The sequence below is a fragment of the Oryctolagus cuniculus genome, chromosome 15, assembly GCF_051225735.1.
Source record: "Oryctolagus cuniculus isolate XC-2025 breed Fujian yellow rabbit chromosome 15, ASM5122573v1, whole genome shotgun sequence".
Taxonomy (NCBI): domain Eukaryota; kingdom Metazoa; phylum Chordata; class Mammalia; order Lagomorpha; family Leporidae; genus Oryctolagus; species Oryctolagus cuniculus.
Window position 1 is genome coordinate 64,567,081 of NC_142881.1, and position 25,401 is coordinate 64,592,481.

Here is a 25,401-nt window from a genome sequence, read left to right on the forward strand (position 1 = left end):
TGCCTCCATCTGTGGTTAAACCTTGAGCTAAGGGTGGGGGAGGGGAAGGGAAGTATAGGGGTTGAATGTCTGACATTTGCCTTATCACAGGGTTTTTTTTTTTTTTTTTTTTCTTTTTTTCCTCTCGCTCCAGTGAGGCAGACAAAACAGAAAAATAAGGATGTTTATTAAGGACATTTCTAGCCCACCACTAGGGCTCAGACTCAGCTCTATGAGCTACTGTCCGACCTCATCCCCATTCAATGTGAATGACGTTAGGGAGGCCGGGCCACAGGTAGATCCCACCACCTGACTCAAGTGGCCACAGCAAGCAGTCCCACCCGGAGCCAGGTACAGACAAGACACTGCTGGGGGTGATGAGAGAAATCACTGGACTTCTATGTTGTCCTACACCCTGCCTGGACCCTCTCACTCCTTCTCACCTTCCAAAATTAGGGGTCAAAGGTGCCTAGTACCATGACGTGGGGCACCAAGGGAGCCCCTCTATTAGACCCCAGAGCTGTGGAAAAGGGAAGTCTTTGCCTTCTCAGACATCCCAGGTCTGGGGGCCACTGAGGTAGAAGGGGGAGGGGTCAGGCCACTCTAATCCCCTTGTGGGCCCTGCTCTGGGCTCGCCCCTTAGAGAAGTAGGGGGCTTTTTGCTGGTATGAGAGGCTGGAACATCAGCCCACACTGGAATGCTGCAGTTCTTCCCGAAGCCATGAGGGCACTGGCTGCCCGAGCCGGCTCAGCAGCTTCGAAAGCTCCAAATTATGGTTCCGGAAAAAATCCGTGAGGAAAAGGCGGGACTGACAGGAGAAAAATGAAGGGCAGAAACAAATGATGAGGGGTGGGACAGTGTCCTCCACCTGCAAGTGGGAAGGAATCCCCTGCCCCAGGCTTTACTTACCTCAGTGTCCATGTCTGGGTATTTCCGGCCTTTGCTCTTGCCTAGACAGCGGGTCTTGCCACCTTCAAGTCCCTGGCACCAAAAGCCCTTATCTTCATCAAACCTGCTCAGCGGGAGGAGGCCATTAGGTAGCAAGGAAAAGAGATATTCAAGTCTCTCAAGTGCACACTGCCCCACCCAGCCCACAGGGACATGTGTCTCTCCTTGGGAACCAAGGGAAGTCCACGTCTCCTCCAAACACGAGGATCTGACCTGCTTCCCCATTCCCCCCGAGCACTCCTCCCCTGGCTCATGCTCTCCCACCTGAGGGTCCGTGTGTAGTTCAGAAAGGGTGTGATACCCAGGAACTTCTGGATGCTCTCCATTGAGGCGGCTGGGTTGGTGCGCAGCTCTTGCCCGTCCACGATCAGCAACTGAAGGACAGGGGTGCGGTTCCCTGTGTCCCTAAGAAGCCTCCGGCCGAAGGGAAGGGGAACCCCAGTGAGGGCTCTTAGGGGTGGTACCTGTCCAGAGGGGTAGTAAGTCAACCAGCGTTGCAGGTGGGTGGAATAGTAGCCGGGAATGAGACAGCGGTTCTGCAGGGAGCGAAGCGCCAGAGGGGCCTGGGTGGAGGCCGAAATCACCTGGTAGAAGGTGTAGTTCAGAGCAGCTGGGTCTCCATGGGCTCGCTGGTGCTGAAGGGCACGGTGTAAGGGAAGAACCAGTGACTGGACAGGAATGGTTGGCTCTCGTCCCTGACAGCCGGCACAGGCGTCCCTCCCCAGCACACCAGTTCGCCCACCCTCACTCCTTTCTGTTTCTCCAACAGCTGCCCCCTCGCTTCAGGCACACCTGGTACCAGGAGTAGGCCCTGTCAGCAGGGTTAGTGAGCACAGTGATGATCTTGGCTCTTGGCAGAAGGGCAGCCCCTCGCTGTGGTACAACCTCTGAGTCAAAGTAGGTGGCGCTTTTTTCAAACAGGAAGTCAGTGCTCGCATTGGAAGGGACAGGGAAGAAGTCCATGTACCTGTGAAGCAGCAGAGAGGCAGAGAAATTTGCAAAGAAGCCACACGTCTATGCTGGAGGAAGCTGGAATGAAGTATTTTTGGAGGACTGTTCCTCTGAGAAGCATTCAAAGGAGTCCCAATCTCACCAGTCAATACCCTTGTGGTAATTAGGGCCGCTGAAGAACTGAATCTCCTCAAAGGTGCTGGGGCTGGGAAAGCTGCTGGTCACAGCGGGGTGTAGGCTCAGGAAGAAGTGAACAGCCGTGGTCCCTAAGTGGGAGAGAAAGACCAAGCCACTGTGGCGGAGAAGCCAGGTCAACAGCATGAGCGCCAAGAAGGTAAGAAAACCACCACTCTGGGTTTTAAACTCCCCTTTGGCCAAACTACAGCTGGAGAAGGAAAAGTCCGAGAGAGGCCCTGCAGAATGGTTAAAACTGGTCCTCAACCTTTCACTGTATCAGAATCATTTGTGGATCTTTTAAAAATTCCACATATGATCCTGATACCCAACCAAGGCCAAGAATCACAGCTAGCGCTGCGGCACTGTGGCTTACAGTGACCTGCAGCAATGGCATCACATATGGGCACCAGTTCAAGTGCTGGGCGTTCCACTTCTGATCCAGGTCCCTGCAGTAGATGGCCCAAGTCCCTCTCCCCCCCACACACGTGGGAGAACCAGAAGAAGCTCCTGGCTCTCTCTTTGCTTCAGCCTGGCCCCTGGCTCTCTCTTTGCTTCAGCCTGGCCCAGCCCTGGCCACTGTGACCATTTGGGGATTGAATCAGCAAAATGAAAGATCTCTCTCTTCTTATCTCTCTAACTCACCTTTCAAGTAAATACATAAATCTTAGAAACAACAAACAAACAAACAACTTTCAAGAGATTGGACTGGGACCAGCGCTGTGGTGTAGTGTGTAACCTGTGGTGCCAGCATCCCATATGGGTGCTGGTTTGAATCCCAGCTGCTCCACTTCAGATCCAGCTCCTTGCTGATAACCTGGGAAAGCAGTGGAAGATAGTCCAAGTGCTTGGGCCCCTGTACATACATGGGAGACGCACCGGAGGCTCCTGGCTATTGGCTTTGGATTGGCCCAGCTCTGGCTGTTGTGGCCATTTGGGGAGTGGACCAGCAGATGGAAGATTTCTCCCTCTCTGCCTAACTCTGCATTTTAAATACTTTTTTTTTTTAAGAGGATGGATTAATGAGAGTGCTAGGTATGAGGGGAGCACTGCTTGGTTAAAGGATCCTTTGGAGTTTAATGCCGGACAACAGAAGTTGGCTAAGGATGATTCACCTGTCTTCTGGGGTCCCACAATGAGGAACTTGGGGAGCCGGTCACAGGTTTTCTCCTTCGACCAGATATCTTTGTGCCTCTTGTCATCACAGGGATTCTGTAGGTGAGGCCAAGAATCAGATGAAGTCTAATCTTTTGAAGCACAACCCAATCGTGTCTCTGGCCGGCCCCCTTACCTGCCAAAGGGGGCTTCGCTCCTCAGGGAAAAGCTCAAAGTACTTCTGTGCAAGCGGGACGGGAGGAAGGGTCTGCAGGCGCAGCCGTGTCCAGCACTGGAGGAAGCGCACCAGGCTCTCAAAGGTGTACAGGCCCAGCCGGTCATTCCCGTAATTGGACAGGTGGGTCATAAAGATGCTGATCTGTAAGAGGGGTGCCTGCATATCAGACCTAGCAAGTTTACCCCATCTCAGATCAGCCTGGAGGAGTCAAGTGCCAGCCTGCAACACTGCTCTCCCATCTTCTAGCCCTTCCTCCTGGCACCTTACCGGATTAAGCAGCACTGTCAGGAAGAGCTCTCCCCCTCGGATGCTCCGGTCTAGTTCTCGAGAGCCTCCAGGATACTCATTATAGAAGATCGTGTGAGTGAAGAGGCCACACGTCTGCCGGGGCAGCACCTGGCGGACAAAGAACAGGGTCAGAGGAGATCGGAAAGGCTGGGTAAGTGGATGAAGGACAAACATCTTAAGGCACTGGGATTCCCTGGGCTACAGAGGATTCAGTCTGAAGTTACAGCAATAACGCTCTTACTATGTGCACTGTCATTGTTCACCCTTCTAAACCCTGTTTAAGCGTAGGAACTGGGCCTAGCAGTCATTGCAGGCTGGAGGCTGTCTAAATGTGGGGATGTGATGCACATTTGACTGGGAGTCCCTCACCATAATGCCATTGTGAATGAAGCCTCGGCGGTAGCGGGCAGGGCGGAGATGGGGATACTCCTCAGTGCTGGTCACCTGGATGCCCCACACAGATTTCCAGGCCTCATAGAGCTGCGTGTGGATGGGGTACACGCCCGAGTGGTGGGGGGCCACAGCGTACCCCAGGTCCGTGGGAATCCCATGCTCCTGGGAATGGCATAGACTCTCACCAGGACCTGGTGAGGTTCGGGGAGCAGAGGGTAAAGAGGGTGGGGATGCCTCGACAGAAGGAAGAATGGAAAGGGTAGGGAAAGGGGATCCCACTAGGAGAACTGGAAAGGAAGCATCTGTCGGCAGGACGAGGAAGGATAAGGGAGAGATCCGAGGGTCTCACCAGAGCAAACTGTTTGTTGAGCCTCATCTGGTCAGCCAGCACGGAGCGATTGTGGAACAGGTGTGGCTGCATGTGGCTCCACATGTGAGGGAACCACCAGAACTCTCTGCGGTACTTCAGCAGCATGTCGTCCCCTGCATCCTCCTCCTCTGTCCCTACAACCACACACTGACCACTGATCACAGCCGGCGGGCCCGTGCCTGCTTTGTTTCCTAACAGCCTGATCACCTTCCACCCTGGGACAACATCCCCGACCCCTGCCCACGAAGGCTCTGTTTGCCACACTGGCAACCTGCCCTCCAGCCACCCACGCTGGTAATTCACGCTCACCACTGTGTCCTCAAGCAGTCTGACCCCAACCCGTCCCCACTTCCTTGGCTGTCCAGGCAAATGCACACTGAAGGGACAGATAATTAAAACTGAGGCTGACATGCTGAAGGAGCAGGGGAATAATAAGCTCACCAGTGTGATAGAACTTGCCCGAGAAGCCCAAGTTGAAGGTGAAGTTGGGAACTAAGGTCCTGAGTTTGTTCTGCGTAGTCAACAGAGCCTGGGAACAGAGCCAGGGACAAGAGAAATCAGGAAAGAGCAGAATGAGTGGGAGACATATGAGAACCAGCATTCTTCCTGCCTGTAGGACAGAGTACAACTACGGCAAGCTCAGCATCAAGGAAGAGAGCTGGATAGGCCAGAGCCCGAATGGCTTCTAAGAAAAGAAACTGAAGAACAAGGAAAGACTGACCTCAACGTCAGCCACCTTCATGCGGGTACCTTCCTTGCCCACAAAGATGTCATCAATGTCTACCAAGATGTAGCGGTCCAGGTCCAGGCAGAGGCGCTTGCCAGTGAGGTATGCAACAGCATCGACAAAGACAAGTTTGTGGAGCCAAAAGGAAAGGCCGTGGCCAAAGAGCACCCGCTGGATGCCATCGTGGAGCCCCAGGTCCTGTACCACAGTAGGAAGCCGGGCCCGACGAGACACTGGTCCTGGCACGGGGGCCTCAGCTGGCCGAAGGCTGGCAAGAAGCACTGGTTCATATGTGCTATGATTGGATTGGAAGATGGTCCAGTCATCACCAGGCAGAGGCCCGGGTTCTAGGCGGCTGGGGCGGGTGAGATGCAGTAGGGGGGCAGAAGGATTCACTTGGTAGTCCCGGAGCCCCAAGTTTGAGTGTAGAAAAAGAGGAAAGCCCTTGAGCTGGGCGCTCAGTAGGCTGTGCTCATGGGCTCGGAAAAAGCCAATGATACCCACGCCATATTCCACACAGTATCGGTCTAGCAGTTCCCTACTCCAGGCATCCAGGTTGACATACTTGAGCAGGTTCTCGTAAATGACCAAGACGTAGCGGCCGTGGGTGTGGTCAGTCAGTGTGGGCATGTCCCCTCGACCAGGTGCCAGCTCAGTGCTGTAACGAAAACGACTAGACTCCAGGATGGCCACAATCTCCTGCCCCAGCTGGGAGTATGCGCTCTCCACAAACACAAGGACCACGGGTTCAGTTCGGACTGTCTCTGGAGGCCTGGGAGGCCGGGGTGGGACTGGAGGAGGTGCAGCACCAGGGCCAGATGCCCCACCACTGCTGCAGTCTCCCAAGGGTAGGGGCAAGGGTTCCTTAGCCTTGGGACTGGTGGACACGTAGTAAGCCAGGAAGCCCATGGAGCCCAGGCTGAAAGCAATCAGCAGCAGTATGAGGCGGTGCAGTTCCAGCTGCCGAGCTGGGCGTACCACCTTCCACAGCTGGAGCATGGCGGGCGAAGGGAAGGAGGGATGGGGACCACCTCGGGACAGGAGGCAGGAGTTCTAGCGGCTAAGACTGTGCTGGCAGGGTGAAAGGACAGGAAAAGAGGGGAAGGGGATTCCCTCAGGGTTAGCTTCCTGAAGAGGTGGCGACAAGTCCTCTCAACACAGGACAGGGAAGTAGGAGGGGCAGCAGGGGGTGAGTGGACAGAGTCCTCAGGTCTCAGGTCACCATGGCCACGGGCCCCATGGCTTCAGGCTGCAATTCTCGCCAGGCTCTACTCTTGGCCTTGGCTGGGCTCCTTACATCACAGGTCAGCAAAATTCACAATCTCTGCCCCTACTGTCTGTAAGAGAGAGAGATCAATGGGTTACTTCTCTCCTGGAAACCGTGTCATGGACCCATCCTCCTCCTCACCGCCTCTCTTACCTCCTGCTCCCTGGACGATGTGTTCTCCAGTGAGTCCTGCAGAAGGAGAACATGCGCTGAGCCCCAGCTCCGAGCTTCAGAGTGCCTTCCCTTTCTTAGAACAACCGAATCAGTGCCCAACGTCTCCCTCAGCAAAGTGCAGTAAAGGACAAATGTTCTATCAATGAGAGGCCAAACAGCCCAGGAAGCTGGAAACGGGCCTGCTGTAGAAACAGTTCCCGACCTGTGACCGCACAGTTGACCAGCAAGAAAATTCTGATCTTTCCATGAAAAAAGGATGGAGAGCCCCAGAAGTCCCATGCTCCAACAAAATACCAGGTAAGAGGAAACTCATGAGTCTGGTAATCTTCCTCATCAATGAAACCCAACATCACGGTCAAGAGCACTAAGGAACGTGCAGTCATGTGGACACGATGGTAGAGGAATTCAAGAGGAAACAGAGGTGGCTAGCTAGCATTCTGTAACTTCCACACCTAGAACCTGGGGACTCTTTTCCGATGCTTATTATAAACCACTCACCCCCTACCCTGCACCCCTCTGTGCTGGTCAGGAGAGGAGAAAAAATGGAACCAGAGGACTGGAACCTGAGGAAACGCGAAGAGTTGAATCCAGAGTCTACCTCCCTGTCCACTCCAGCTCTTCCTAACTTAGCCACGGTGGTACTACACCCTCAGGCCTACAGGCCCCAAAGGGTCCCCAAGCTAGCAGAGACATGTGAGGGACTGGGTCCAGTTACAGAATCAGAGCAAACGGAGTGCGGCTGGATGACAGATGGCAGGCAATGAGACACAGTGACTGGAAAACACAACTTTAGGGAGACCCTAGTTTGAGAGACTTCTTTTCTCACACTGCTTTGTTGTCATTCCCCCACCTAAGCCACTGTTAGGAAGGCTGGTGGCTGGCAATCCCACTCCGTCACCCATCCCTATACACAGCCGTCTCAGGGGTCCTTTAGAACCGGGACAGAGTATTTAAGAAAAGTTCATCCTCGGCCTGGATAAGACTGACAAGAGAAGAGAACTGGGAGAAGCGTGATCTGATAGGAAGAGGTGACTCCTTGAAACAGTGGCTGTCGGGGAACACAGCGGCATGCAGGAGTCCCTGCGGGACAGCTGACCCTCAGGCCACAGCACTCATGTTAACACTGACCCTTTGTTGAGCATCTACTATCTGCCATTCTCCTGAGAGCTCTACCTATTCAGAGGGTCCCTGACTTAGGATTTTTCACCTTAACAGCATGAAAGCAACCTGCATTTAGCAGAGACCATACTGTGAATTTTCGTCTTTCCCAGGGCTAGCCGTATGTGGCATGGTCCTCTCTTGTGATGCTGGGCAGCAGTAGCAGCAACCCACACACGACAATGCACCGTGTTGCTAAGTTTCTACAAGGTGGATTGAATACATTTTCAATTTAAGATATTTTCAACTTATGGTAGGCATATCAGGAAGCAGTCCCACTGTAAGTCAAGGAGCACCTGTACTTAATCCTCAGTCCAGTCCTAAGAGGTAAGTAAGGGCTGGATACTATTATTATCCCCATTTTACATAAGAGTAATTTGAGGCCCAGAGAAGCTTAGTAACTTGCCCAGGATCACACAGCTCAGTCAGTGGAGGAACTGGGATTCAAAGGGAGGCCTGTCAAGGTCCAGAGCCGGTGCTGGTAACCACTGCATGTAGCGTCATACCTGGAAGAGCAGGAAGACTTAGAGAAGGGTGCCGGCAGAGTCGCTGGGTAGGGCGTAGGGTGTGGGCTGATAAATACTGAAGTAGGAACATGGTGTGTGTTGTGGGGCGGGGGGCTGGGAGGGGGTGTTGTGTGCAGCAGGGGAACGGTTGCCCAGGCGACAGACATCGAAGGGACCACCGGGCCCAAGCCTGAGCAAGTCACACGTGCAGGGGTAGGGGCAGGCACCGGGAGCTGAGGCTGCATGAGCACCAGCAGGGCAGATGCTGGAAGGGAAAGGGGGGGCGGGTGGAGCGCGGGGACCGGGTCTCATGGACGGAGAGACCCTGTCGAGGGGAAATGCGGGGCCAGAGGGGGGTCCGGAGAGTGCAGCGGCCGGGGAGCGTTAAAGGGAAAGGGCAAGGGGCGCGCCGAAGCGATCCTGGGTGACCTGGAGACTGGGCTGGAGGAGCCCGAGGTGAGGGGCGAATTGAGCGGAATGAGGCACCCACGAGGGCCGAGAGCGGAAGGGACGCCGGGCGAGGGGCGCGCTGGGCCGCACCGAGGGGCCGCCCGGGACGACCCTGCGGGTGGTTATGGTGGCAACACTCACGGGAAGTCAGTGAGCAGAGAAACTGAGGGCAACCGTGGGTGGGGGCCACACTCGCGGCGTGTTTGAAGGTTCCCCTCAAGGGCAGCTCACCCGGCGGACTGGGCGGCGTCCCCGCTGTCCCCGGGCTCCGCCGCGTCCCGGGGCTGCCCGACTTCCCGGCTCTCGGGGCCTCGGGCCGCGTCGCGGCGACTCCGCCATCTCCGAGCGAACGCTCTGCCGCAGCCGGAACCAACCACTGCGCCCACGGGGGGAGGGGGCGCGCTCGCAGCACCTGCTCGGGTCCCCGCCGGCTCTAGGCCTGGCAGCCACGCGAGCGAGGGCCGGGAAAACCAGTCTTCCGCAGCGCACAGCCGAGCCGCGGCCTCCGAAACGGCGGGCTCCACGCCCCGCCCGCGGCAGCGCGCCCCCTCCTCCTCGCCGGGTGGCACAGTCTGGAGAGCGTCAGGCGCCGCGGCTCCTCCCCGGGCAGGGGCGGGCCGAGGGTGCGGGCCCGTCCACTCAGCCCTGCAGAGGGGGAGCCGGGTCGGCCCACGGAAAGGCAGGGGTGGGTGGCGGCGGGGCGTAACCGTGACGGGGGCTGAGCGAGACCTTCGCCTACCACTTAGGACCCACATCCTCCCGCCCCCTCCAGAAATCCTCCGCAGCCGCTGGGGTACCTGGGGTTGATGGCTAATGAGCTTATGCGAGAAAGTTGTATTCTATAAAGGGCTCAAACAGAGTGGGAGAAGGTACTTCTTTTATCTGAAACCTCCAACGCAGTCTGCTAAAATCTGAGCCTCTTGCTGTAAGCCTCCAAAAGCAATAACACAATGGACTGTTTAAAGGTTATTTTATTAAATATCTTCAGTTCAAGGTTTCATTGTAACAAAGCTATGAAGGGTCTACCAACATTCAGAACAAACACTAACTAATTTTAAATTATTTCTATGTCATCATGCAAAAATTCTGCATCAAATGCCTTCCATTTCCTGTTTAAAAGGTGATTTTGTTTAAATTTTGTCTACTGTCTATAGATGCCGACATTAGCCCCAGAAGAGGAGTAAGAATGCTAAGTGGGGCTGGAGCAGCCATATGAAGCTATGGGTCTCAATGAACTCTAAGACCGTTTGTCTTCAAGCCAGCAAAATCAAACCCTGTGGTGAAGGTATTTGCGTGCTGGCACTGCAGGCTGCAGGGCAGGGAAGGGCTGGGGCATGCATGAGGTGCTCGGTGGGGCCTGGCTGAATCCAAGCACCAGCACCTGCGAGTTCGCCTGCTTGTCAGCTGGCTCCAAAGCAAAACTGTAGTTTTGTCTCTTCTCCAGCTCTTGTGCCTCCAGAAGGTAGTCCAGGAAACGGGGGTCCACCCACCTTTCCCCTCAAAGTGCAGATAAATCTGCACAGCTGTTTTTTTTTTTGGGGGGGGGTGGGGTGGGACCAAGGCCATGACCAATTGCTCCTCCATCATCTTCTCTGCTGTCTGCTAGGGTGTGACTCTCTCCCTCCTGCAATGGAGCTCCTTGAGCACAGAGAAGGACAATGAAGGGAGGAGCCTCGGCTCTGGACACCTCTTTGGGGTACATGCAGGTAAGGGAGGTGATGCCCATGCAGATTGTCCAGCAGCAAGTCTATACTTTAGTTGGTCAATAAGAGGCCTCTTTAACGAGGACACCTCTTCTTGTCAGAGCAGTCAGGTCAATCTCAAAGACAGGAAAAGAGATGGACGTGCAGCAAGGGGAGAGTTAAGAAGGGAGGCAGCCCTGAGGGCAGCATGAATGCATAGAAACAACCACCATCTCTTACCCCGCTGCCTCACTCCTCCCATCCCACAGGGGCACTTGGCAGAGGGCTCAGGCCCAGATGAGGGTCAGCATGGGGACCACCACCACGAAACGGCAAGACCAAGATGGCCCAGATCGGCACGGAAACACAACCGCCGAAGCCGGCACAGCAAGCTGGGCCAGGGCCTGGCTCTGGCTCTCTCCTTGCTAAGTTGTAAGAAAACAAACAGGAAGCTGAGCAGCTGCCCCTCCCCTGTCCCAGCTGCAGGGATCAGGCTTCAAGATCAGGGCCGCGTGCACTGTGCAGCCTACAGAAATGGATGAGTGAGCGAGTGCATGTCAGACTAACACGAGGTCTCTCTTCAGCTCCGTAGCGAACACGCTTCTGCAGCACCAATTCTCTTCCCCTCTACACTACGTGGAACAGTACAGCAACGTCTGGGCCCTCACTCCTGAGGTCACTGCTTCTCAGCTGCCCCACAGCAGGCTGGGAGCTCTTCATTCTCTCCCGAGTCGGTCTCCTGTCCATGATGTTCTCATCAGCCTCCTTCCAGGCACCTGTACAAGTTCTGAAGCCGTACACGCTGAGGCCTGGGAAGAGCAGGCCACCTCAGGGGCCGCATGGCCCCCAAAGCTCTGTCAGAGTTCTTGCCTGGTCCCCTGAGTCCGTGGGGCCAGAGGCCGAGCACACCTCTTCAGGGCTGGTGGGTGAGCCCGCTGCTCGTGCCAGGATGGGCGTCACACAAACTCCTGCCTTCTTGCCAGCCCAAGGGCTGTCGGTGGTTTTAAAACGCATCATGTACGGATTCCATTTCTCTCTTTTTTTTAAACAATCTTTTTTTTCTTTTTTTTTTTCCTTAAATGTAAAAAAACACCTCGGTACAGCAGAGACAGACACGAAGGGCGGGCGGGAGGGCTGCATGCAGGGGCGTGCATTGGCTGCTGCCGCTTTGTAATTTAATTGTTTTAAACCTCAAACGAACAGGACTGCCGCTGTCACTCCGGCCCTCCAGAGCCACTGGCTGCGAAGGTTCGACCTCCGGCTGGAATCTCCTAATGCCCCTGTCAAACAGGACAGAACGCGGTAACAGGACAGAGGACGGTGAGCATGCGGCCGAGTTCCAGGGATTTAAACCCACCACACATGTGGCCCAGCCTGCCTGAGAAGTGTGGGGGGCGGGGGCTAGGGGGAGAAGCTAATGTTTAAACAGAACACTGCTTCAAGTTTGCGGAGCACTTACTGAGTGCTTGACTTACTGCATGTCATTGAACCCCTACAACAATTCACTGAGTTAGCCATCCCTCCTTCCCACTTTTTTTACAGCCTCGGAAACTGAGGGCTTAGGGAGAAGGAACTTTGTCCGGGGTCACCCGATTTGGAGTCACGGAGCCAGACCCAAGTCTGTGCGATTGTAGAGCACAGCTTATCACAACCATACTGTCCTGCCTTTGCCACTCCTCTGGGGTAGTCCACACCTCCTCTCCCACTGCCACTGCCCAGCATTCTCTTCTCCCTCTGACCCCATCTATCCCAGCCCCTTCCCCATCAGCCCCCACCAGATGCACCTGTTGCTGAGCTCACTGCAGCGGTGCGGCAGGGGCCCCTGAGCAGTGGTAGTGGACATTGAGCCACTTGCCATCCCGGCGGTGCCAGACCCGGGTCTCCTCCGACTGGCTGGTGCGGGGCCGACCCTGCCCGTCGATGTACTGGGTGAGGCGGATGTAGGCGATGCAAGCTGCGTCCTCTCCGATCACGTGGACATGTGGGTTTAGGATGGTGGTATGGATGGGCTTGCTGTTCTTGGACAGGACTGCAGGGGGCAGGGCAGGGCAGGGGGTGGTAGGTAGGAGGGTGTCAGACCTGGGCGCCTGCATGTGGCTCCCAGCCTGCACTTCCAAGTCTCACCCCATCTCCAGCAACCATTTCCAGTTTGCAAGGGTCCCCGGACACCCCCCAGAGGCCAGGATACTCTGTTACATCAGCTACAGTGATCCGAAGGGAAGAGAAAGGTGGGTACCCATGACAACAGCAGCTACTACTTTCATCAGGCATTGTGCTGGGAATTTACATGCATAACCCTGGTTTATATTAATCACTTCATTATAAGGATAAAGCTCAAGAAGATTAAGTAATGTGCCCAGATCACGCATAGGAACTCAGGACCATGTGACCATAACGGAAGCCTCTGGCCTTGCTTCTGTGTTGGGCTGATGTTTAGGTTTCATAAGGGTTGGCTTGTCCTGAACTAGGGCTGCAGAGCAAAATCAGGACCTTAAAGCATTAAAACTGATTTGTGATTTTTTTTTTAAAGGCATCGGAGTTTAAATAAAATCACCAAAGCACCAAACTTAGGAAATCCCCTGGAGTGCCCAGGATCGTCTAGGGGAAAGGCCGAAGAAGGTGGATTGCCGTTATCAGCACATGCTGGCAAACCACGTTGCTTTTACTGAGATTCACATTTTTAGTTCAATTCAGATATTAAGGGCTACATGAGACCTTTCTTAGAACTAACAGAAACTGCAGAATGGCTTCTAGCTAACAGAATAACTCAGACGGCTGAGGGTTTACATGTGGCGCTGAGATGCAGAGTGAGTAGGAGTCAGTAGAAAAAACCAAGAGAAAATATAACTCAAGGCAGGATGGGAAGGGCTAGGATAAAGTGGGGAAGAGAAAAACGGTGAAGGGGAGGCATCATACACTGTGGACATGTATTGGACTGTCTCACTGTACCCCATCAATATGCTGATTTAAAATAAAATAAAATAATAAAAAATGAGGGGGAGGGTCTCAGAGAGTGGAGGGGAAAAATGGGAGGGGGCAATGATTCAGTTCCGTATTCCCCAGAACTACCATCAACTTTCCAGATGTACACCCACCCCCCATCCAGACCGCCTGCTCTCTGATACTCATGAGGACCCAAGCCACAACTATGGATCTCACCAGTACCACCAGTGCCCTATTACTTGCTTACACATTCTTATTCTGGTTTTAGTTCCTCTACTGCGAACCCTGCAGACACACAGCTTCTTTACCTGCTAAGAACATCTCAACCTAATCTCAGAGGTTTTCAGTCTGTGTCAGAAAGAGGTGAGGCTTCAAGAAATACAGTGACCCTGAGTGTGCCTACTGGGACTCTCTGAGGCAGCTGCAGAAATGAATGGGCACTTTGGAGCAGGGCCTTCCAGGGTGCCAGTTTAGGGCACAAGGAGGCAGGCAGAAAGAGGTACAGCAGAAAGGTCAAGTACGGGAAGAGTGAGCAAGTGGGGTGAAAAGGTGGGCGAGCGACAGAGGCAGAGGGTGAAGGGGCAGGCAGGAGTATATCGGCAGCACGAACCCACTCACGATTCTCAAAGTAAAACTTATGGAAATCCATCCCCTCCACGAGGTTACCAAGGGCCTCCGGCTCAAAGGAAGTGAGGCCCGGATCACAAATCTTCCTGCAGGGGAAAACAGAAACGGGCAGTCTGTCAGGCTCCCATGGGAGTTCCATGGCTTCCTGTCTGTCCTCCGGCAGCAGGCTAGCTGTTGGCTAAGCCTGATGATCCGCCCAAGATCTTCCAGGGCTGCCTGCTGAGCCACCCCGCACCGTCCTTTCAGCCCACCCCCAGGATACCACGGGCAGGCTCAGTCACACAGAATGTACCCGGAAGGGCTCTCTGGGTTTAGCTCAGACACTGTGCCCAAAGGCCCAGCTCTTCCTTTTTCCAGTGTCCTGGCTGCTTTTTGGAAGCAAGAAAGGCCTTGGGAGATGGCTTAGGACTAAGGAAATGGGTCCCTACTCACGTGTAGGCCTCAAAGTCCCCATTGTTGATGGCTTCAATCAGCTGTTCTGTGATCTTAATGATCTCCTGTTTTCGCACTGTGGGGAGGAAACAAAGCCACCGGTTTACCTGCTATGCAACCTCCATGGGGCAGAAAGCCCTCCCCAGTCCTTCAGGGAGTCCCCTGTGATCGCCTTCACAAAGACATCTCCCTTCTCTGTCTTCAAGGCCCTCTGCAGGAAGAGTAAGCCTGTCTTTGTCTCCATGCCCCTCCCCGTGTCTGCAGAGCCAACGAGCCCCTCCGTTAGTCACAGTTCTGGGACCTTCACCTTCCCATCGTCAACAACCGCACTGCAGAAAGCACCCTTGTCTGTAGCAGCTGAGGAGCCTGGAACGTCAGGAGAGCCCTGCCCAGGTCCCCGTCCCCAGCCGGTTCAGCCACTGGAGAAGCCCTGCCTCATATGCCTGCCATCCCTTTCCCGAGCCCCGCCACCACTTACTTCTCAGGCAGATCTGTCACCAGCCCCATTCTCAGCCCTCACTCAGTGGTCCAGAACCTAGGCTTGGGCAACAAGCAGCTGCAGAAGCAGAATCCAGCTAGGGGCTAGGGCTCCATCAGGACTACCAGAACCCTAGGGTGGGTGCTCACTCTCCTCGCCCTGCTCATCTCCTCCTCGGGGCCTTTCTGGGATAAAGGATCTTGGCACTGCGAAAACCAATGGCAGCCTCTCACCAGAGAGATGGCTCCATTTACCCGGACCAAGCCTTGGAAAAGCTGTGACTCTCATTAACCAGCTCTCTCCCTCGAGAAAACCAAGACAAAGCTCAGACTGACGGGAAGGCACAGTGTGTGTCTTCAGAGCTCCCTACCCAGCACGCCTCGAGTCAGAGGACAGCGGGTGATGTCCTGTTCTCGCGGGTAGCTCTCCTCCAGGGAGTGCCACTATTAGCAGGTGGAGATGCCAGGCTGACCCCGAGCCCCAGATGACCCAGGCCACAAGCCCTTCCTCACAGGAGCAAGAGGCTGCAAGACAAACGCAAGCCTGACTAAAGCACTGCCACGGCCAGCACAGCCATGGGCACAGCTGAGGTGGGCTCGCACGACCAAAGGTGCAGCCAGGAGGGCGCCCCACAGCCATCAGCACCACCAGGTGGCGGCAGCTCCAGGTGAGCAAGCAGCAGATCAGGGAAAACACCCATGCGCTCGATCCCTTTCTAAAGGGGCAAGCAGGTCCCGCACACAACACACAGCCGCTCTCCGCCCCACCACACCCATCCGCAGGACCTGAGTGGGGCGCCGTGGGGGCAGAGGCCTGTGTGTAGAGACTCTACAGTGAGAAGCGGTGGGAGGAAAAGGAGAACAAGCCTTCCTCTATCACAGATGGAGCCGCTGCTAACCTGGCGAGGAAGCAGGTCACCAACTTTTCCCATCTCCCTTGTCATTCATGACAACGCTATGAGGTAGCGGCCACTTTATTGCCACATCACAGCTAGGGAAACTGCAGCTTTGGTCTTTACACACTTTGGAAGGTGTGTAGTTGGGATTTTTACCAAAGACCTGCCTTACCCAAGCCTCAGGCTTTCAGCAGGACATCGTGCTGAGCCTCTGGGAAGACCACACCCTCACAGGGCCCCTAGCTGCCACATTTCACCAGTGCCTCTACTCCCAGCCCCTCAGGCCTCACCCTACTGCCCTTGTCCTGGCTGGGGCTGAGGCAAGGCCCACTCACCGCAAGGCCCATTGCCTTCTCCTCCCTCCCTCCACGCCACATTCCTGCACCCCGTTCCAGCATCTCTAGGTACCCCAGACTCAGGGCCCCTGCCTGGGACCATCAGCACCTCCAGTCACTCCCCCACCCGGCAGAGGCCACGCTCCCGAAGCTTACTAAGAGGGGCAGCTGGGCTGGGTTGACAGCTCTGGGAGGGATCCCCGGGGAGGCTTCAGGACAAGCCAGGGAGACGGAAGCCAGAATGTGCCTCCCTCACACTTACTGGCTGAGGAGCAGAGAGAAGGCTGGGGCTGCATGCCTGCAGAAGGGGCTGTTCTGTCCCGGGAGCTCCTTCCTTCAGGCACCGAGCTGCCATTCCCAGTGCGGAGCGGGGCAGCTAGCCAGCCAGGGCAGGGCAGGGCAAGGCAGTGCAGCCAAAACAAACAGAACAAGGCAGGTGAGCGAGCAAGCCGGACAGAACCCAAGCCCGTGGCACTGCAGAGCCGGGGCAAGGTGACGCCTCGGGCTGCTGTGGACGCTGGACCACATCCCGTGCTGCCGCCTCTGCCAGAGAGGCCTCCCAGCTGACAGCACCAGGAAGGCACACAGACCTGGGCTCCAGGTTTCTGGAGGAGCCTTGAAACAGCTGGGACAAGGACCCCTGCTCCCGGGGAAGACATCTGAGGGGGTCAGGCCCCGAGGTCAAGAGCCCAGAATAAAGGTGCCTCCTACTCTGCCACCATCACTGGAACTGAACTCATCTGACCTTCATCCCAGCAGCCCTGCAGATATGATCTTCCTTGCCTTCCAGATTTAAGCTTTTTATTTCTTTTGAATGTTGGATGCCCCTCAGTGCCCGCAGGTATGCTCTCTCAACTCTGACCTACACCTTTCTCATCTTTTGTTATCCTGGCCACAGGTCACTTACTGAAGGCAAAGGGAGTAATTCCATGCGGTGAAACCAAAGAGTGGAACAGGGCGTGCCAAGCCCACATACCCCCTGGCACTCTGGTCAGCTCCAGGCTTAGTCTCATGGCCCTTACAGGACACGGCCAAGTGTGCCCTCACAGATATGATGGCCCCATCATTCACGCCCAGATCTCAGGAATAGAGCAACCAGCTCATCCCAGTGTGCCCGGGACGGTCCTTGTTTCAGAGCCAAAAGGTCTACATCCTGGGGACTGCCTCAATTCTGGGAAAACCAAAACAGCTAGTCACCCTGCTTAGGCCTGTGACGCTTGTGGGCTGCTTCTTCAGGGACTTGAGACGCCCCGTCCTGGCATGCTGCACCACTGTCAGCAACAGCGACAGTTCTCTGGGCCCTGGCTCCTGTAAAAACTCCAGATTTGCTGTTCTATCTTTGGGATCAAACAATTTGAGAAGCCTCTTGTCCAGCCCAGCAACACCCAAGGAAAAGAACTTTCGTGCCACTCCCTCTCCTTGGCTGTAAGGAGCCTCCAATCCCAGTTTTGGGGGCAGACAAGGCAGGTGCCTCGTCAGAGCCAAGGCACCTGGGTCCCGGGGGAGTCCCTTCCCCTCCCAGGGTCAGCACCTACCTTTGAGGTCCTCATCTTCTGTAGTGGTGTTGCAGCTCTCTGTGGAGCCCTGTGGGCCAAAAAGAACATATTTCTATATGCTCAGGCCCTTGGGAGCTTGGAGGAGCCAAGTACAACAAATGCTCCTACAAGAGGTCTGAGTAGGAATCATAGAAGGTTTGACCTCTACCTTTGCAATCTGTCTCAGAAAACCCTGGGTCCCCAGGTCCCCCTCCCAATGGCACCATCTACTCAGTTACTTAGACTAAAACCTGCTGTCATCCTTGACTCTTCCTGTTCTCTTTTCCCATGTCTCAATCACCCAACCTAAAAAGCAAACCTGGGGCTGGCGCTGTGGCGTAGTGGGCTAAGCCTCGGCCTATGGTACCAGAATCCCATATGGGCACCAGTTCAAGTCCCAGCTGCTCCTCTTCCAGTCCAGCTCTCTGCTGTGGCCTGGGAAAGCAGTTGAAGATGGCCCAAGTGCTTGGGCCCCTGCACCCACATGGGAGACCTGGAAGAAGCTCCTAGCTCCTGGCAGCTCCAGCCATTGTGGCCATTTGAGGAGTGAACCAGCAGATGAAAGATCTCTCTCTCCACCTCTCCCTTTCCGTAACTCCAACCACCTTTCAAGTAAAATAAATAAATCTTTTTTTTTTAATTTTTTTTTTTTGACAGGCAGAGTTAGACAGTGAGAGAGACAGAGAGACAGGTCTTCCTTCCGTTGGTTCACCCCCCCAAATGGCCGCTATGGCCAGTATGCTGCGCTGATCCAAAGATAGGAGGCAGGTGCCTCTTCCTGGTCTCCTATGCGGGTGCAGGGCCCAAGCACTTGGGCCATCCTCCACTGTCTTCCCAGGCCACAGCAGAGAGCTGGACTGGAAGAGGAGCAACCGGGACAGAATCCGGTGCCCCGACGGGGATTAGAACCCGGGATGCCGGCGCTGCAGGCGGAAGATCAGCCTAGTAAGCTGCGGCGCCAGCTGAAATAAATAAACCTATATACAAAAAAAAGCAAATCTGTCTAAATAATCTGACTAAATAAACCCAACAAAATAAATCCTGTCTCTCACCTCTTCTTCAGATGTACAGTTATGTGAGTCCAAGCTACCGACATCTCACGCCTGAATTACAACAGCTCTTGTGTCTCCCTACTTTTTTTTTTTTTTTTTTTAAAGTGAGAGAGAGACAGAGAGACAGGTCTTCCTTCCATTGGTTCACTCCCCAAATGGCCGCTATGGCCAGCGTGCTGCACCGATCCAAAGCCAGGAGCCAGGTGCTTCCTCCTGGTCTCCCATGCGGATGCAAGGCACAAGCACTTGGGCCATCCTCCACTACCTTCCCAGGCCACAGCAGAGAGCTGGACTGGAAGAGGAGCAACTGGGTCTAGAACCCAGTGCCCATATGGGATGCCAGCGCCGCAGGCGGAGGATTAGCCAAGTGAGCCACGGCGCCAGCCCAAGGGTCTCCCTACTTCTACATTTCCTTTCTTGTCCATAACACAGAGTGATCTCTCAAGGTGTAAACTAGCTTATATTACTTCCTGGCTAAGAGCCACCAATAGCCTCTCTTTGGTGCCAGGAAAAAAAAAAAAGCAAGTTCAGTGAGGTCCTAGGGAGCAGGCCCTTCCTGCTACTCTGCCTCTTGCTTGCCACACTCAGGCCTGCTTGGCCTCTTCCAGTCCCTACACTCATACATGCCACACCTCTGCACTTGCAGTTCCCTCTGCCTAGGGCACTCTGCCCTAGAACCCACCTGGCTGCCTCCTTCCTGCCTGTTCAGTCTTTTTTTTTTTGACAGGCAGAGTGGACAGTGAGACTGTTTAGTCTTTAGATCAAACATCACCTCCTGAGAAAAGCCCTTCCTGATCACTTCATTAAGGGCTGTTCAGCTCTCCTTACTTTGTGCCCTTTCCTTCAGAGACTTGTCACGACTGGATCTTGATGTGATCTGATGACTGGTTCGTTGGCTGCCTTCCCTGCAGTGTTGCCCTGCCCCATTGTGGGCAGGAAAGTTGTCACCTCTGCAGCCAGGGCCATGCAGGGTGTGTGGCTCAATGGACATCTACTAATGTTTGTGAAAATACGGAAGACACAAAGGTGTGAGCAATGGCTGATGCTCCAGGTCTGATATCCTCTTGCTTCTTCTTCTTCTTTTTTTTTTTTTTTATGCTAAGACAGACTCTCATTTAAACTTCACAATTTGTGGAGGAAGTTTCTATTATTTTTTTTTTTTTTTTTTTTTTTTTTTTTTTTTTTTGACAGGCAGAGTGGACAGTGAGAGAGAGAGACAGAGAGAGAAAGGTCTTCCTTTGCCGCTGGTTCACCCTCCAATGGCCGCCGCTGCAGCCGGCGCACCGCGCTGATCCTGGCAGGAGCCAGGAGCCAGGTGCTTTTCCTGGTCTCCCATGGGGTGCAGGGCCCAAGCACCTGGGCCATCCTCCACTGCACTCCCTGGCCATAGCAGAGAGCTGGCCTGGAAGAGGGGCAACCGGGACAGAATCCGGCGCCCCAACCGGGACTAGAACCCGGTGTGCCGGCGCCGCAAGGTGGAGGATTAGCCTATTGAGCCACGGCGCCGGCTGAAGTTTCTATTATTATCCCCGATTTTCAGATAGGAAAACTGAGGTGCCAAGTGGTTATGTGACTAGCCTAGAGGCTCAGGGCTAGGATGCAAACCAGGTCTGCCTGCCTGCAGAGCCTGGGCTCAGATCAGTAAGTCCTTCCCTGGAACGCAGCACTAACAGGCGCATACCACCTACCCCTGTGATCCAGCCCAGCTGTCTGCTGTCAACCAGGAAAGCAGGAGACAGGTCCCAGAGCCACTTACCTTGATCCCATCTGTAGCGTTGTGCACCACGGTAGTTTGTGGCTCCTGTGAGAGAAGATGACAATTACCCTCCTAACTTGGGGACAGACTTTCAGCTCTTCCCTGAGGGACTCCACCCCTACCCCGGCACCTCCACAGATCCTGTGATAACCACTGAGGCCTGCCCACCAGCCAGAATATCCTGGCTTAACTGGGATCCCAGGCAGCTGGGAAGCCCCGGAATGTGGCGACAGCACCAGCTGGTATGGAGAGGCCTGGCACTGAAGTGGAAGCGGTGCCTGGGAAGCCGTGACGACAGGAGCCTTCGTCCCTGATTCCTGCTGGCTCCCAGGGTTTTTCCCACATGGGGGTCCTATGGGGCAGATACACTGGAGAAGCTGTGGGGCTGAAGGCACAGGCCAGGCCCTGCCAACAGGATTCATCAAGGGCTGCATGGGAGGCATGGACACAGAATGGTAAGGCCTCCAAGAAAGATCCAGGACACTGCCTCTGCAAGCTGAGCTCAGGGAGCTGGCCTCTTCTCCCGCCTTCTGCCCTCCCCAGAGTTCCCAGCCCTCCAACACTGTGTCCAGAAGCACTGGCATCTGCAAGAAGTAGAAGGAGCAGGTATTATGGCTCCTCCTTCTCTCCCAGCCACCCCCTCCTAACATTCTAGTTCGCACCTCAAGCAGAAGGCGCTCCCTTGGAAGAGCCCAAAGAGAATACAGGCAGCCTGGGGCTCTGCCAGGAGCTCAAAGTCCTCAGCACCATCCAGAGGTGGGGGACCCCAGTCCTCCTTCCTGTTCTTGGCTTTGCAAAGCAGAGGCTAAGTTAGGCTTTCCAAGGGCCCTTCAAGAGATCCGTGAGACCTCTCCTTTTCTAAGCAACTCACCTTCCCGGCCCCCACCACAGAGCCCCTGGGGGTCCCAGCCTGGGGCTGGGAGGTTTAACTGAGAGCCCTGATCACTCTTCCCCCAGCAGCGAAAGGAGCAGGAGCAGCAGTTCTGCCATGCAGGATGGAGAGTGGCCAAGCGGGACAATGGAGGGCAGGGACCCTGGGGGTGCACACAACGCAGCCTGCTCTACGGGGATGGAGAGCGGCAAAAGCCCCAGGAGGCCTGGGAGGGAGAGCAAGAAGAGGAAGAGGGAAGGAGCAGGAGGCAGCCAGGGGCAGAGGCGGAGAAGCTGTAGTCAGGAGGTACCATGGCCGTCTGCAAGGGCGCGGGCTCTTGGGCTGGGCTTACGAGACTGTTTTTGTTGTTGCTCTGTGGCTGAGACAAGAAAACAGATGGTTTAGTTCCTCTGGAGTCACCAAAGCCACGCCGGTTTGACTCCCAGACCTCCCTTGCCCCCTGGCCTGGCCCAGAGGAGCCAGGCCTGAGGTGGCCTCTGTAACTCTGTGCACATGGGAGCGATGGCTGCAGAGATGGTCAGAGGACGGGAACGTTAGGAGGGGCCCAGAGAACCGTCCAAAGACTTGTCTTCGAGCTTCCCTCTGAAGTCTCTGCTTATGCCAGGTGTCGTGTCACTGCACAACCGTACTTGACCCAAAGAAATCAGATCTTCCCACTTTACAATGGGAATGGACAGTGGTTTATAAGAAAGCAGAACACAATTCAGAAACTCTGGTCCCCTATCTGAGGGCAGCCTCCCGATGCCCTTCAACCCAGCACCTGCATTTCCTTCGCTTTAAAACACCAGCTTGAAGAATGAGCTGCAAAGACGAGGAAGGAAAAAAGAAAGAAGGCCAGGCCTAGGAGATTGTGCAGAGAGGAACGAGGTGAAATTTCTACTTTGGATACAAAATGCATCCATGGATTCCAGGGAACAGAGACAGGGTTCTGTTGTTCACCTTTCTGCCTGGGAAATATTGGACTTGATCAGTTAGAAGAGGGCGGAGCTCCAAGGAGAGGCGGGTGAGTCTCAGCAGAGACTATGGCTGCCATTCCAAACCCAGCCCCTAGAAAGGGCAGGCTGCCCAGGGGCCAAACCTCCCAACAGCAACCCAACCACCAGGGATATCTCCTTGCCTTGCAGAATGTTCCATGGAGTGTCACAGTAAGGGGGAGGTGGGGAGAAGATGGCGAGGAAGGGAAGAGGCCAACCTCCAGGGAATGGGGCCGTATTGATGCTGTCTGCCTCTTACGACTCCCTAACCTGTGCCCTTGGTCTCACTGGGAATACCAGTGGAGTCAGCAGCCACTGAGGAGCAGCCTGGTACCTGCAAGTCCTTCAACAATAAACGGGCACCATCTGTGCACAGAGTGCAAAGGAGGACATGCTGACAGCCACAGCGTATGCCTTCTCTCCTAGGACACACACGGACAGCATCCAGACTGTCCTGTAGTTTACCTGGAAGCCTCTTATATCAGACTGAAGCCACCCCCAACTTGCTGGCAATGGCTGAGCCATCCCACAAGTCAAGGCTGGGCATGGAAACTCAAGCCAGGCAGCAAGTGTTACAAGCCTCCACCGAACTCTGCAGGCCTGAGAAGAGAGGTCCCAGTAGACAGGATGTGGCTACAAAACCATCAGCGCTGCTCTCTTCTGTTCCCATCAGGGAAGTGCACCCCCTTCCTGGCCCAGCCGCTGCCGGCCGCTGACCTCCTGTTCACAGCTGGCTCCTCCAGGCTTCTCTGCCAGCACAGTCCCACTGGGACCAAACCTTTGCTGAGGGCAGGGATCCCAGGGAGCCTGTAAAACCTTCCTTGTCTGCAGAGGGCTGGGATGTTGCCCCAGGGGCCCCACCTCTGCTGCTAATGGATGGTTTCACAACAATACAGATGGCTGTGTTCCCCTGTCCCGTGAGAAAAAGGCTGCACTCACTGATCTTTCAGCTGTTCCCCCTGAGGGCCGGGTGGGCAGGAGGAAAACATTGTGTGGGACTCGCACAGGGGAAAACTCAGGAAAGCAAGACACAGAGCCTATAACTAGCTCCTCAGCCCACCCCACCCCGCTGCCCACTGACTGCCAGTCTCAAGGAGCACCTGCCAGATGCTCAGGGCCTCTCTTCCTGAGCAACACAGAGGGTGGGGTCTCTCCCTGTGTGTGCCGCTGGCCCCAAGTCCCTACCAGCTTCGCTTACTGCCCTGTGCTGCTGGGGGCCAACCAACCTCCACAGCAGGGCTGCCATACCACGCTTTGCAATGCCCACTCCTTAGGCCACTGGGTGACCTTGGGCAATGGCCCCCCGCCTGGCAGGACAGGCCACACCTGCCCACACAGCACAGACATGCAGTGAGGATGAGTGAAGCACACGCACATGGCAGAATGGGTTTGCGTGGCTGGCAGACGGGCGCAGGCAGCATGGAGTGGGCGATGGGTGGGCAGGCAAGGCTCACCATTAGGTGCACGCTGGAACTCGACTTCCTTTTCTGGACACACCACAGCAAGAGGGAAAGAAAAGGGGAAAGAGGAGGTAAGAAGAGAAGCACAGAGACACTGCAGGTTAGTGCACCAGCGTGGGCTCTGCATTAGGGAGAGAAAAGAGTAGAAGAAAGGAGACGAGGAGTCTAGCACCAGAGGAGGTAAAACAGCACGTGTGTTATACAGACGGACGGGCAGGCTCACCCCTCTCCAGACCCCGGAGGGCAAGAACTCCTTTGCTTTCAGGTTCACAGACACGGATTAGTTTACTCTGAGATGCCTCAGCCTTGCCCTGAGAAGGGTTCTTAAGGAGATGAAAGCCCCAGTCTGTAAAGGCAACATTTTGCTTCAAACTTAGACTTGGGTTCATATGTCTAGTTGTCTCAACAGTCGTGTATTTTCTCTCCTCACTGGGTCTGTTTGAAATCTGGGTGAGTGGCTACCAGGTAAATAGCAAAAGTTACTACAGGCTGTCCTCTGCTTCAGAAACGGTGGATTTCTGAACCTAGATTTTGCTGTACCCTTAAACTGTTTTTTCAGATAAAGGTGAAGAGCTTCTGAAAATCATGTAGCAGTTAGATGCTGGCCGCCCCTCCTTCATCGGTACTAGCATGCTTGTTTAAAGGAGTCACATGTTTTTTTTTGCATTTAGCAAAGAGTGGGCAAAGGAAAAACAGATATACTGGGTGTTAAAGGGACAGTCATCACAAAGGTGCAGAAATGTAGGCCCTGAGCAAGGCTGAAAACCACTGACTCCCTTAGCTCAATCAGATGCTCAGACTTCATGTTCAGATGCGAAACAAGAGCATCAACACAAAGACCACATGGAACACGGGAAATACATCTCTAAAGACGTCTGAAAGGTGAGGGGGAATTGTAAATTTCCCAGCTGGCTCACTTGGAATGAGCGAGTCTGCTGTCTGACACTGCACATTCATGTAACAACATCCAACACCGACTGATGGCTCTACAACACGCGATCAATTGTTTCCGCCCTCAAGGGGCTGGCATTTTACTTAAGAAATTTGGGAGAAAATATTATAATTAAAAGGAATGGGCTACAAATACTTACAAGAGTCCACAATTGAGAATTTGGTCTAAAGAGATATAAAAACCTAAATATAATGAGGCCTCTTTAGCTTTCGAATATGCTGAAATGCTAAGATGAGATTTGCCTTCCAAAACGGTCCCTCAACAGGAAGGAGCTGCCTGACACTCCCATCCATCCCCCAGCCCTTTACCCAGCTAGAGTGTGTGTAAAGCTCTGAGGAGGGCCCACGTCGCAAACATGAAATGCTCATGGCTAGCATTCAGCCAGCAAATGCTTGCTGAGTTGAACTGGATTTGCTGACTCTGGTTCTTCCCCAGGCTAAAGCAGAATGCAGGTTTCTAACTTGCCTGGGCACTCACCCTCCAGCTTGGTCTTGATTTGCAGAAGCTTGCTGCCGAAGGCTGTGGCAGGTCAGCGGTACCTGCACCCTGCCTTAGAGCAGAACACACGGGGCTGGGTTCAGCCTCATGGCGGACAGCATTCCGAGTCTCCTGAGCTGACTCTCTCTCCTGAACCGCCCTACGTGAGAACCCACCATCACCCTTCTCCAC

General features: G+C 54.7%; 2 protein-coding genes across 57 annotated transcripts in view; both read right to left on the minus strand.

Moving 5' to 3' along the window:
- Positions 1-149: 149 nt before the first annotated feature.
- NDST2 (N-deacetylase and N-sulfotransferase 2) lies at positions 150-9,257 on the minus strand. 7 transcript variants are annotated; one of them, XM_089313462.1, is made up of 16 exons: positions 8,951-9,257; positions 8,170-8,269; positions 6,585-6,620; positions 5,159-6,501; positions 4,879-4,966; positions 4,417-4,571; positions 4,044-4,229; positions 3,654-3,782; positions 3,345-3,527; positions 3,169-3,265; positions 2,022-2,145; positions 1,721-1,895; positions 1,513-1,563; positions 1,230-1,392; positions 890-992; positions 150-788 (listed from the first exon to the last, which is right to left on the minus strand). In XM_089313462.1, the coding sequence occupies exons 4-15, from the start codon at positions 6,161-6,163 to the stop codon at positions 931-933; spliced, it is 2,418 nt and encodes an 805-aa protein (XP_089169588.1). In that variant the 5' UTR covers positions 6,164-6,501; positions 6,585-6,620; positions 8,170-8,269; positions 8,951-9,257; the 3' UTR covers positions 150-788; positions 890-930. The 7 variants fall into 7 exon arrangements, with proteins under 7 accessions (XP_089169588.1, XP_089169587.1, XP_017204191.3 ...); XM_089313461.1 differs by having other exon boundaries at positions 1,193-1,392; XM_017348702.4 differs by having other exon boundaries at positions 1,230-1,302; positions 1,393-1,563.
- A 415-nt stretch (positions 9,258-9,672) lies between these two features.
- Positions 9,673-25,401, minus strand: part of CAMK2G (calcium/calmodulin dependent protein kinase II gamma) — a 58,408-nt gene continuing 42,679 nt past the window's right edge. For 11 of the 50 annotated variants that reach the window (XM_051823063.3, XM_051823071.3, XM_051823067.3 and 8 more), the window contains 8 exons: positions 21,636-21,704; positions 20,455-20,499; positions 17,647-17,695; positions 16,374-16,487; positions 14,404-14,479; positions 13,963-14,057; positions 12,186-12,430; positions 9,673-11,681 (listed from right to left, as the gene is read on the minus strand). In XM_051823063.3, the coding sequence (XP_051679023.1) occupies positions 12,198-12,430; positions 13,963-14,057; positions 14,404-14,479; positions 16,374-16,487; positions 17,647-17,695; positions 20,455-20,499; positions 21,636-21,704 (681 nt within the window). In that variant the 3' untranslated portion in view covers positions 9,673-11,681; positions 12,186-12,197. 50 annotated transcript variants of the gene reach the window in all.